Source organism: Stegodyphus dumicola, chromosome 11 (assembly GCF_044657685.1).
Source record: "Stegodyphus dumicola isolate Sdum_Otavi_A_Nest chromosome 11, ASM4465768v1".
NCBI lineage: Eukaryota > Metazoa > Arthropoda > Arachnida > Araneae > Eresidae > Stegodyphus > Stegodyphus dumicola.
In genome coordinates this window covers 168,298,568-168,312,125 of record NC_140778.1, presented here as the reverse complement: position 1 = coordinate 168,312,125, position 13,558 = coordinate 168,298,568, and the positions used below count along the sequence as shown (strand labels likewise).

Sequence of the window (13,558 nt, the reverse complement as noted above, 5' to 3'; positions counted from 1 at the left end):
CTAGTGCTAAACAAAGAAACAACCCATCCCTAATTCCTAGAAACTGTGGATTTGGTGTGAAAATCCCTGCATGTCAATTCTTTGGGGGAAGAAATAGGGATAATGTAATAAGACCAATTATTATATCCCACACCAAACACTGGCAATTTTCCTACTTCTGTTGGCCATCTGAGGAAACCTCCAATATTTTGCATCGAAAGCTGTTTGGATCAGTTCTTTGGGAAAGGATTTCAAGTTACATTTATCTAAGCTAGAAATAATATATGTAAATCAGAATTTAAAAAACAAAAGAAAAAAAAAGATTAATTTGTATGTAGGAAAATAGATAGATAAGGAGGCTGAAAATCAGTTAAATTTATATTGCTTTTATCCATGCATTAGTCATGATTGATTTATCATATTTTATGCTCTAAGTTAGTGTTTCTCAAACTTGTTCTGGTCACTGCCTTGAGTTTTTTGTGTTGATAAGGCCATTCTCTATCCTTTTTGTACATGATATATATATATATACTATATATACACACACATGTGTATGTGTATATATATGTATAAGTAAGAATGTTTATTATTATTGAGTGAGCTATGGAATTACACGAGGTGAGACCAAAAAGTAAGGTGACTGATGTCATAGTAATAACTGTATTATATATTTGCATATAAATACCAGAATATTATATATTTACATATAAATACCATTACATGTAAAATATTATATATTTGCATATTGTCAGAAGTGTATTGTAGGTGGCGGGATCTAGTTCCCGCTGTCTACAATACACTTCTGACAATGTTCATACAAGTTCTGGAAACTTTATAGTTTCTAGAAACTATCTAGAAACTTTATAGTTTAGTCCTTTGAGACTGTGTTAAGTTCCTTGGTAACAGCAGCTTGAATGTCTGAGATGCTTGAAAATCGGTGTCCCTTTAGTGCCAATTTCAGTCATGGAAAGAGAAAAAAGTCTGCTGGCACAAGATCAGGGGAATAAGGAGGGTGAAATAACTCCGTAACCTTTTGCTGCACGAGGAACCATCTAACACACATTGCAGTATGAGGGCGTGCACTATCATGCAACAGAAACCACTTGCTTGATGCAGGGAGATGGGGCCGAACACAACGAATGTGAGCCAGGAGGTGCTTCATAACATTTCAATAAAATTCACCTTTAACTGTTTGACCTTCCAGTATGTATTCTTTATTGATAATTCCCTGTGCTTTGAAAAAGGTAATCAACATTGTCTTAACCTTTGATTTTTTGGAGTGAAACTTTCTTGATTTCGGCGATAAGGGAGTGCACCATTCCATGCTTTGGCGTTTCATGTTTGGATCATACACAAAACACCACGTTTCATCTCTTGTGACGATTGATTGTAAAAATGTGTCATCTTTATCTTCTGCATTGATCAAGTCGCCACAGGAGTCCAATCGCCGCTGTTTTTGTTCATCGCTTAAGTAATGAGGGACAAACGTCGCACAAAGTTTTTGTTTACCCAAATCCTGCATCAATATTGTTCAGAAGATTTCATGAGGAAGATTCAGTTTGTTTGCCATTATTCGGATGGACAAACTGCGATCTTGCAGCAATAACTTCCTAACTCTTTCAACATTTGCTGTCAGTCTGCTCATCATTGGTCTTCCACTGCGATGTCATCCTCCATGCTTTCACAGCCTTCACGGAAAAGTTTGAACCACTGAAATACTATCTTGTGAGATAAAGTGTCTTCACTATACACACTTCGAAGCATTTCCAAGGTTCATGTAGCAATTTTACCCATTTTAAAACAGAATTTCATTATTGTTTTCTGGTAAATTGTGCAATGCACTAACACTTTTCAGGTTTAAGTGACTGCACAAACAAACAGGAAACAAGAAACTTGACTGACTCTGAATTTCAAATGACCCTGAACTTCAACGTTGCGTACCAAATATCGTAATGTGCATGTGTCAGGTCATCGGCTGTTCTCATTTTTGAAAGGAGGGGTGAGTCACTTTTTGGTCTCACCTTGTATATTAACTTACATAATTCCTTAAATATTCCAAATTTTTAGTAGTTTCAGGCCTACCTAACTCTGCACAAATATAAGGAACCAAACTACCTAATGAAAATATATTTGGTATAAATTAACTATTTGAAACTAATAAATTTTTGTATGTTTGAGAGCTGTGATCCCCAATGGCTATAGTCACAGTCATCTCTGTTTAAATTTTTTTTTGTGAACTAAAAAACATTTAACAGGTATTGGAGTTGTTAAAAAATATGAGAGTATTGTAAATCATTGTCTTTCTTTGTATACAGATTTACAATAGTGTATGTCATTGTAATTTATATAGCTATTTGTATTTATGTGTTTATAATTTGGTTTTACATATTTTTGTGTTGTTGCTTATTTGTATTTATTTATTTTATGCCTTTTGTAAGGTAATTTTATGCTTTTTTATTATGTTTTTTTTTTAATCTAGGATTTGTGGCTGCTTTATGTGTTAGTCTTTAAATTTATGTATTATTTTGTAGCAATTTAACTTCTAAATCAATTGATGTGGCAGTATTAAGGATATCTCTTGTAGAACTGGAGATACAGCAAAATTCCTTTTACTTGGCCTTAGTGCTAATTTTTGTCACTAAGTTGATGACATTTAACAATTTTCACCAACTTCCATGGCATTTTGGAAAATACGTTTTTTAAACTGTACACAGATGAGTGAAAAGTAGATACTGTATTCTTCAAAATAAGTTTGAAACTAGTACTTGAATGTGCAGACAAAGTAATAGAAACTGTATTTCAGACAGAATTGGTGACTATATGTGTAGCAATGACTCATATAAGTACCAAGATGCATAAAAACTTGCATATACTTTAATTACATGTCTAGTCTGCCACCTATAAAAGAAATGCAGCTATCCTCTTATCAAGAAAATGCAAAAACTGTATATATCTACAATCCCCCACTATAGTAGCTTCCCACTGTATAGTTAGAAACAGAGCTGCAGACAGAGCAGTCAGACAAGCAGAAATGGATGCAAATATTTCCAGGTATTCCAATTCCACTGCCTGCAACATGTCATGAAATGTAAATTCATTTTATTTTAATTACAAAATGGCAGCAGAGTGGGAACTGTAATACTGGTTGCAAAACTCACAAAAATTTTTCCAGAAATGACCAGCACATTAATAAGTAAAAAACCCTACTAGCTGTGACTTATTTACCATGTATTGGAGTCACCACCATTGCAGTCTCAGAGAAGATATCTGCTGTTATGAAGATATTTTTTTATATAAATCACTGTATTTTTAAATCTATACATACATTTATTTATTTGTCAGTTTAGAAATCCAACAGTGAACAGTCATATCTCTTGGATTGAAAACACAGTTAATAATAAGAAAGATCAAACCTGCTTTAGGCATTCTAAAACTGGCAGTGGCCTTACTAGGGAAAAAAATCTAGTTTGCATCTCAATGAATGGTTATATAATATTTGCTTTTCTTGGATTTATTAAAGTATTGCTTATGTATTTATATTTTCATGTACTGTATGTCTGTCTTTGGATATGTATTTTTTGCTTTTCTGTGCATGGTATAAATGATTTTTCCGTAATGTGTTCTATTCAAAACCAAAATACATTGTATATTCAGCATTTTTTCCCAAAGTGATAAGTAATAATATAATTACAGTAAAAACTCGACAATCTGGAAAACTCAGGAAATGAATAGTAAGGGAAAATTTGGGATAATTGAAGGTATAAAAGTAAACATGGTAGAAAAGCTAAATGAATGTGGGGAAGATATCTGTTATAAAATTATGAAAACTGCCATCTTGCTTATTATCAGCTTGAATCAAAAGCCTATCTAAACGTCATGAATATTTAAAGAATAAAAATGCATTTCAGACATAAAAGGTGATCTATAGTCATAGGCCTTAACCATGTAAAAGTAATACATCTTATCTGACAGTGAAATCTCTGGGTGGTACACAAGAGAAAAATTGGTGGTAAAGAAGCGAAGTATTTTTAACTATTGAATTCAAAAATTAAAACCCCAACATCTTGACTGAGTCTTTTCTCTAACACTTGTAAATTTATGCGATCTGAGCTTTGTTCAAGAGTGGTGATGTAGTAGTACTTTGTAATGATGGTACTAAAGGTTTTCAGTTTTTGTTTAGATGGTACACGTTAGTCAAAAGGTTGAGAACCGCTGCCATAGACCATGAAAGTTGGTGGAGATCCTGCCAAATTTCTGCTAATCATTCTGGCCAAAATTTGAAAGAACTGGTTACTCTTTATTAAATTAGTTAATCGCAGGATACGAGTTATGGCTATACTATCTAAAAAAGCTTAAATTACTTGTCAAAACTTTTCATGTTGTATCACCAGTGTTTAACCATTTTTTTTCAAATAAAATATCATATTGTGCCCATTAACACACACTTTGGCAGGATCATATAACTTAATATAAATATAAATGCTACTCCAGGGTTGGCACCAAAATGATTACAAACAGTGAAATAGCACTGGCGATAGAATTTAAGGGCTGTGGAATTTTTAAAATTTAGGTAGGTACTCTGTGGCAAAAAATTTAGCATTGCCTCTATAACCCACTGCTTGCTCATCTAGGGCAAGTCCCAAATTTTAATCATTCCTTCAAAATGTGAAAGAAAAACAAATAAACAACTATTAACTTACATCCTTCTTTACAAAAAGAAAAAAAAAAGGCTTTTTGAAAATTAATTGGATTTCCATAAAAACAGGGCAAAGATCTTATGATTGTAATGTGATATCATATCTATCCATTATTTGGACTAAATATCACTATTTTGAAGACATTTTTAAAAAAAATTCTGGGTCATAGTCCCTGTGTGTTTCATGATGGCTGTAAAAGTCTCTCATTTATTTAATTTTTTGTAAATAATAACAATGAATTTACTAAAATTTTAAAATATTCTCGTTAATTAAACTTTCTGATTATTTGAATGCTGGATAATTGAGCTTTTACTGTATATGTGTTTTCTTGACAAATCAACAATTTTTTTTTTTTTTTTTTTTTTTTTTACACGCAGCTTAGCAATATTTTCCAACTTTCAGTTTTCATCTTATTTAGAGGCTTTAATTCCTCTTGCTCACTATACTAAGTTGATATGCTCATTTGGTGGAACAGTTGTTCAGCTAACTGTATAAGAAAGGTGCCAGAAGTGGTTATTCACCCTTTTGAGCATTGATATGAGGCTGTGAATAGCTGTAAGCCAGTCGAGTCAAGATTATCAATGTATCATATGTATAACTTTGGAAACAATTTCAAGCAAAGTTTTAATTCAGCAAACTTAATTTAACAGTTAGGTATGCTTTTCCCAGTAATAATTTATACTTTTTTTCTTTAAATCTAAGATTCAACTTTTGTTAACGATTGTATAAACATTACTAAAAACAGATTAGAATTGATGGATCTTATAATTGCATATTTTTCAAATTATTAATTTAAATAGGAATTTAAAATTGCAAATAGATCAAACTCTCATTAAAAAACAGTTTTCTAAACATATTTAAACATTTGATTTCATTCATTGTATTTTCTTTGAATCATATCCTTTTTCTCTGTTATTAGAACTGAAAATCACTAATGTGTCTTAGAACTACTGGTATGTTATATTAGAAGATGCATGATGATTTAACAAAGTATATGTAGATAATAGCTGTATCAAGAGACATGCCTGAGTAATAATAAATTATATTAAGGCATTGAAATTTTAAATAATCTAAGGATTGAAATTATGAATACTCAAAAAAATTCTTTCTGTTGGTTTTCTAACAAATGTTTCTGTAGGTTTTCTAAACAAATATGCTATTCTAAAGAAAGAAACAATATGAAAATTGTTTCCTTTGTTTTTTGAGAATATAAATTTTTGCAATTGTGTTATTATATCTGCGAGTACATAAAATTGAGTCATTAAACAAAATTCATCTTTTTCTTTTAATATAACAAATGCTTTTTATTTTATCATTTATTGATTTGTTTTTATGTTTACTGTCTTTTCTAGGACTGTGAAAAATATGTTGCCCAGGCAATAGAATTATTTATAAGATTTAGTAAACTAGTCAAAGAAGCATTTAATGATGACTCTAGGTTCACAGCATCAAGAGATAAGGTATTACACATATTATGTTATAATTAAAAAATTTACCATATGGTATATAGTTATGATTAGGTATATAAATTTTTTTGTTTCTTTGTCTTTTTTGTTTTAGTTCAGATCTCTCTAAAAGCACAAAATGAGATAAAATTATGACTATAGTGGTGAAGTTTATGTTTGAAAAGGCACGGAAGATTAGAAATGGACCAAAAAATTGCACTCAGTTACATTATCTGTTATGTAGGGAAGACTTGATGATAAACATGACTACAATTCATGAAGTTAAAACTAGAATTTATTTACATAAGAATGAAAATAAAAGTAAAAGAATAGTTGTAAAACATTTTGTACACGTCCATCCTCATGATTGTTCACTTTTCGTCTGATCACACCCTATTCTAGACGGCGCTTTTATATAATCTTAGTTACAGTTGCAGTTCCCACAGTCATTTGTCCACTTGCCTGATTTAAATGCAGTTATACAGTACAAAGTCTGAAATCTGGACTCGTCAGGACTTCAGCGGTTCCGGATTTGGGACTTTTCTGGATATTAGATCATCAGTTAAAATTTAGTAAGATGGCATGTAGAAATTATACAATTAAAAATATGAAATTTGAGTTTATGAAATAAAGAGAAATTATGATCTAAAAAGTATCAAAATTTATTAATTTTAAAAAAAAAGCAGCTTACTATTTATTTGTTTTTTTTTTATTAAACCTTTCTTTCAATGTAAGTTGTTTAAGTTGCTTTATTTTTTTGTGCTCATACTTTCTTTTTAATTCTATAAACAGACATAATTTCTTGTTCAGTTACAAAGTTCCACTGTTCAAGTCCTGTAATTGCTGTGTGGAGAATACCAACTAACTTATAAATCGAAATTTTTTCATTTTCAATAACCGCTCTGTCACTTTCTTCACTATCGGAAGCGGTATTTTCTGGATCTTGAACCATACTACAGATTTCGCTGTCCATTAATTGATTGATAATTGGGGCATTGTCGTTGCAATGAAAAACTTCTTTTATATCATCTTCATTTACCGCTTCTCCACGTTTCTTGACAAAATCCGTTAATTGGAAAATTTCACCTTTGGTTTGCTGTACAGTACACTCCCGATTATCCGCGGAATTGGGTGGTGCGGCCGCCGCGGATAACAAAAATCGCAGATAATCCGAAAAAAAGCTAAAAACGGATATAGCAAAAGAAAAAACAGTCATTCCAACTTTGAAAAATCGTTTTATATACAATAAAATGTAAAATAAACAGCGGGAAATGTTTAACTAACGCTTAATATTTTAGTATATCACTCAAAACTATCCTAAAATGCATTTTGTTAATGAAAATAGAAAAGTGTTTTGTATACTTACGAGAGGCGTCAAGGATACACAGAAAAATTAATACATATGTTCTGTTTTAATACTGTAATGTATTATGTAATTACAAAAGCATAACTGTAAAACTAACCTTTTTGAAACAATCAGTCATTTGTGTTTGCTTTGTGCTTTGGAAGCATTTTCTCTTGATCCGAGATTGCATTTTTCGTAGCATAAGTTTCTCGGCCAACTCCGTGTCGTCTTGTTCTTCCAAATAGCTCAGTAATCTGTAGACTTGTGCAAAGCCACTTCATGAGTCTTCTGCATATGCACAGTATCTTCTTCGTCTTCACTTCACTGTCCTTCATTCTCGGTCTCTCCCCTTGCTTTCTTCACAATTTCGTCATCTGTCAAGCGTTCAAAGTCAGGTTCGTTGACGTCACACTCCAACCACTCGTTAATGCTTTCAGCATCAACGTTCTCACCACTCGGAACTGTTTTCACCATATCGGCAAAAGTTGCTGTGGGCGTCTCTATAGCTTCCTTCTCTTCTTTACAACTCAAAGGGGTTAGGTTGTTGTTGGCTTCAACATTAGGCATGAGTTTTCTCCATAATGTTATGAGGGTTGACGGTTTCACTGAGTTGTATGCAGATGCAATATCGTAGATGCTGTCGAAGATTGTGTAGTGTTTCCAAAACTCTTTCAGATAACCTTCTTCAATTTTGGTCATTAGCAGCTTGGTTCTGTATGTTCTCTTCATTGTTGCAATGACTACTTGTTCCATGGGTTGGGTTAGCTCAGTAATGTTTGGGGGGGGGGGAGAAACATTGCAAAAATTTGTCCATCAGAAGACTTAACATGCTTGTTGCTGACTGAGAAGGTGTGTTGTCGATCAATAGCACAGCTTTTTCAGGCAGGCTTTTCGATTTAAGATGTTTTGCACTTGAAGAAAAAAGATGTTTTCGAACCATTCTTGAAAAATGTTTCGGTCCATCCATTCCTTTTTTTGGTTAAAGTAAACAACGGGTAAATTTTCTATCCTTGTGCCTTTGAAAGATCTCTTTTTTTTTTTTTTAAACTTTCCAATGACAACAAGTCTTAAGTTTATGTCCACCGGTAGCCTTACTGCAAGACATGATAGTGATCCTATGCTTTGCTGCTTTTATAACCCGCCGCTTTACTTTCATTTTCAAATGCTAAAGTGCGATTCCCGATTTGTCGACAAAAGTCCCGATTCGTTGGCATTTTAAATTTGATCAAAAGATAGCTCTTTTTTTTAATACAAATTCTTCAAATTCATGGTGGAAATCGTCGGCTGCTTGTTGGTCACCACTAAGTTTCTCCCAATGAAGTCCAATTTCTCGAATTCCATGTCGCTGCTTAAAACGAGTCAACTAGCCAAAAGATGCATCAAAATTTCCTTTCAGGCCTAACAACTCAAAAAAGGTTTTTGCCTTCGCCGCAATGATAGGACCATTTACAGGAGTACCCTGTTTTCGTACTTCAGCTAACCACTCTGTCAATGCCGTGTCTAGCTCATCAAAGGTAGAACCTTTCACACTTTTTCGCGTTTTCTTTGCGGAAGCACTATCCGACATTGATGCAAAGTTCACCAGTTTGTCTTTTTGCTTTAGAATGTCACGCACTGTTGTTTCCGCGATTCTGTAATCCAATTCCATATGCTACCTTGTAGCGCTGTTTGCTACTTTGGAAATTAATTCTAGTTTTGGCGCTATCGTCAACACAACCTTCTTTCATTTTCCTGACATTTTAAATGAGTAACAAAAACACAAAACCAAAAAGCACAAGCACTGAATACAATAAAAAGATAAGAAATTTAACTCGGACCGGTTCACAAACACTATTAGGCTTAAACTAACAATGGCGAGTGAAAGGAAGTGAACGTGTCAGTAAGATTAAGACGAGAAAGGGCGGTGGAGCGGGCACTGCAAGCGTGAGTAATCACTTACTCATCATAGGGGCCGAGGGTAAGGTTCCGAGAAGGCCTGGGATATTTTTGCAATAAATAAGCACGATGTTAGCAAATTTACCGTTTCGCTCAGTTTTGTGAAAATTTTTATTTTGTTTGCTTTACGCTTGTTTTTTAAAAAAAAAAAAAATGTGCGGTAGGCGCGGATAATCGGGAGTCTACTGTACCTGAATGTCTTTAAAGTTCGTAGCTTAATGCTTTATCTAGGGCCGCCGCTAAAATCACATAATGCAGTCTCTACGGGTCTTAAATTCTGCTACAAAGTGCCTTCCCAAGTTCTAAATTTTCACCGCACTTTAACTTTGCATCCATTCTAAATCATAAAAAACTTCTCATCCCTTAATTTTCCTGCTCGGTGCTTCCTCAAATTCTAAAAATTTCGTCTTCCCTAAATTCTGCCGCCGCTTCTGGGTTTATGGTGAATAACATATCAGTTATTCTTAATTAAAATAGCACTAAATGTAATCTTTTGGCCTATGAGTTTCATTAACAAAATCTATTTTTAGAATATGAAAAGAAATTTTTGTTGAATTTGCCTTGTCAACATTTATTAAAGCATTTAAAAATCTATAATCATTGCTAAGCGTAAAAGGTTGCCATACTCTTGTTATTCAATTACTAATATAAAAAAAAGTTTAAATATTATTGCATAAGTTATTACTGAAGCTGTCATGTATTGATAAACATGCAGTGAAGAAAGCAAAATATAATAAATAATGACTTGCCAGGTCGACATCATGGATATAAAATAGGTGAGTGTTTCGGTTTGAGATGTATGCCAAGCAGACAGCTACAGATCCAAATTATTAATCTCACAAATTTATGCTTACATGATTGTTTTTCCATAACAAGTTATTTTATTTAGTGCCTAAATGAATTTAAGAATCGAAATTTTTAAATGAAAATCTCCACGTGTTTTATTATGGAAGGAAAAATCAAATGCACATGTGTAAAAAAAAATATACCCCCCCAAAAAAGTTTTTGTGGCTTTTGAGGTCTGGATTTTAGATCATTCCGGATAATGGACGTCAGGATTTCAGACTTTGTACTGTATTAGTTTCTGGTGCTATGCTTAAATTAGTTGAAATTATTAAAAAAATTTGTCATGTTAAAAATTCCGATTAGTAGCAGTAATACTTATTTAACATAAATTATTGCAAGCAGAATTAAAATTGCTGAAATCCAAAAGTCAGAATTTTATGGAAAGATAGCAAAGTGTACATGCAACTATTTCTAAATCTCAATGGCTGTCATTGACAGTTATGATTCATAGCAGTCTTTAACTGGACAGAACTTTACCTAAAATCTACGGAAAATGAAAGATAAGAAACTATTCTTCGTTCTTAAGAAACAGTCAACAGAATTCATAAAAATCACTTAAATTTTATTTTCTTTGAAGTAGTGATGAGATGCTCAAGGTACATTCAATTTAAGTGGCAGATGAGAAATTTCCCATCTGTCTCATATCTAGGTACTTCTATTATGATGTTTTAGGCAAACATCTTGAGCTTGATAACTGATAGCTAAGGTAATTTTTCATCTGTCTGATATTAATAAGCAACAATGTCTAGAAAATTGAATTTTTTGAGAGCATGGAAAAAATTTTTTCCCCCTTCCCCATATTTTGAAGATTAAAATTATTATATAACTTTGTTTGCAAAAATTATTTTTCATTTTAAGGCATATAACAAGTACATATACAGTTTATAAAACTGAAAGATTGACTTTGCTTTTTTTTTTTTAAATCATTTATTTATTTAAAAACAAAATTCTTCTAGCTTAACAAATATTTAAAGCCATGTGTATATATGCATATGAAATTCAGTGGCAAACAAAACTAATTTAATAAGACAACTGAATTTAAGTAAGAATCTAAACTCATTCAATCAAGTTAATTGAATTACATGACAGAAAGGAATTAATGCTTAGATAAAAGATACTCACCTTTAACTGTGGAATTATCTATAAAACTTTACTCTGAAAGAGGGGGGGGGAATTGTGTGTTTAAATTTTGAGTTTGACTTTATTAGAAATGTTAATAACTTTGATTTTCAAATCAAATTCAAAATTGGTTTTTGATATTAGCTAAAGTGAATAAAATAGCAAAAGAATATAAACTCAGAACTTTCACATGTTACAATAGAATTCTGTTCTATAGTGGAAGAAGAAAACAATCTTTTTAGAGCAAACTTAATTGAATTTGATAATTTACTATTATTCTTATGTGTTTATATAAATACTGTGTCATAATCTTTTTCTTTTTAATTTAAAATTTGTATGCCTCACTTTATAAACCTAGTCAGAAAGTTCTAAGCTTTCTGACTTGATTTACTGGAGTGTGTGATGCATTTAATTGTGGTTTTTATTATTGCATTAGATACTTATTGAATTCCATTATTCTATTTGCTGTAGTAGAAAGATTTATTACTTTTTGATATTAACAGGCAGATTTTGAATTATAATGCTCCCCTGTTTGTTTAATATTTTTAATTTTTCCTTCACAGGCCTTTAAGCAAGTTATCAATGATTCATCCATTTTCAGTTTAGGAATAACTGCAAAACAAAATGGGTAAGATTATTTCTGTTTTCATGTAAATTTCTTAAATTGGTTATTTTACTCTGTAACATAAACTATCAAAGTGCAACTTTTAAAGCAATTTTAGTAATTTTTGAAAAATTCTTACAGATCTGATTTTGAGTATTAATGTTTTCTTGTGTATAGGGCTGGCAGCAAAACACGTTCACAGTCTCATTATCCTGAATATTTTTCGAATTACTGTGAGATTGTGCTTAGGAAAGCACGTACAAGGAGAAGACTGACATCAAAAGAAATGGAACAAATGAAAGTAGTATGTATTTGTATTTTCTTCTTGCTATTTCAAACATAGAATAGACATTTACTATTAAAAATGATTGAAAAGAAGTTTGTATGATGTCAGTTTGCAAATTCACATGTAGTAAGATTAAGTAATAGTTGTAATAGACATGATTATAAGAAATTATGTATCAGTAAAGACAATTTATACTATCTTACATACAGTAGTGTTGAGAAAAAAGTTGCGTTTGCTGTGGTTTTAATGAGGGTATTAACTTAATCATGACACAAATTTTCACGAATTTTAAGGAATTTTTAAAATTTTAAAACTGTCAGTTTTTTTTGGCAAATTTCAAAATATTTCCTTCTTTTTCTTCTTCTTCTTCTTTTTTTTTTTATGTGTAATTTTCCATTAGAATTTTGCAAAAATGCAGTGCAAAATAATCAAAAATCCAAGCATTAAGGAATTTTCTGAGGCTTCACAACTATCAAATTTTTCTGTCAATGCAAATAAATCCATAAATTTTAGATTTTATATATGATTTTTTAAATTTTGTTATAATTACTACATAATATTTAAATATGTCATTATATTTTTATGCCATTTTCTTTTAAAATATCCAAAAAATGTACTGCAAACTAATCTGACTCCAAGATCCAAACTCCAAGATTAAACTTTGAATTAACCAGCTGAAGTTACATAAAGTTGCCTTCTGTTGCTATCAGTGCCAATAAACAATTTTGATGCCAAATGATGCTTTTTCTTTTCTTTTTTAAAGTGTTCTACTTAAGTGGGAAAAAAAAAAACTGCATATATCTGATATAATATTAAAAAACACAATCTAGTCAGATCATAATCTTGATCAAAAATAAACTTATTGAATGTGTTCATAGAATTTGATTGGTTTATAAATGTAAATTTAATCTAATAATGCTTATTTTGTCATGTACTAGTTACAACGTTGCTGCTGCAATTCTAGCAGATTCTCTCCCTTCCCCAAACATTATTATCTTCCATCATGAAATTTTCTGTAAATCTGCTAATATAGGGATTTTGTGAACTTTCACGTCTTATTCTTTGCTTGCCCCACAAAGTTTGTCTTCTTCCTCCAGGATAAAATTGCTATTGTAGTTATAGCCTCTTCTCTCGAGTGGTCAGTGCTGTGGAAAGGAGGTGGCAGACCCTCGGGCCATCTTCCAGGGTGACCTCCCTCAAAATTAGAGCAGAACTGCAGAAATCTACATAAACAGAGTTAATGTAGTGGAAATACCTGTACAACCTGGTGGTAATATTCTGTTGTTCCATCCACTTATGCTG

At 31.8% G+C, this 13,558-nt stretch overlaps 1 protein-coding gene across 6 annotated transcripts in view; it reads left to right on the top strand.

The window, feature by feature from the left end:
* LOC118194215 (cullin-5-like) overlaps positions 1-13,558 on the top strand; it is a 67,554-nt gene that overhangs the window by 41,215 nt on the left and 12,781 nt on the right. For 5 of the 6 annotated variants that reach the window (XM_085826220.1, XM_085826217.1, XM_085826219.1 and 2 more), the window contains 3 exons: positions 6,029-6,136; positions 11,930-11,994; positions 12,148-12,274. In XM_085826220.1, coding sequence (XP_085682346.1) covers positions 6,029-6,136; positions 11,930-11,994; positions 12,148-12,274 — 300 coding nt within the window. The remainder of the gene's footprint in view (positions 1-6,028; positions 6,137-11,929; positions 11,995-12,147; positions 12,275-13,558) is intronic. The other variant, XM_085826216.1, reaches the window with a different exon arrangement.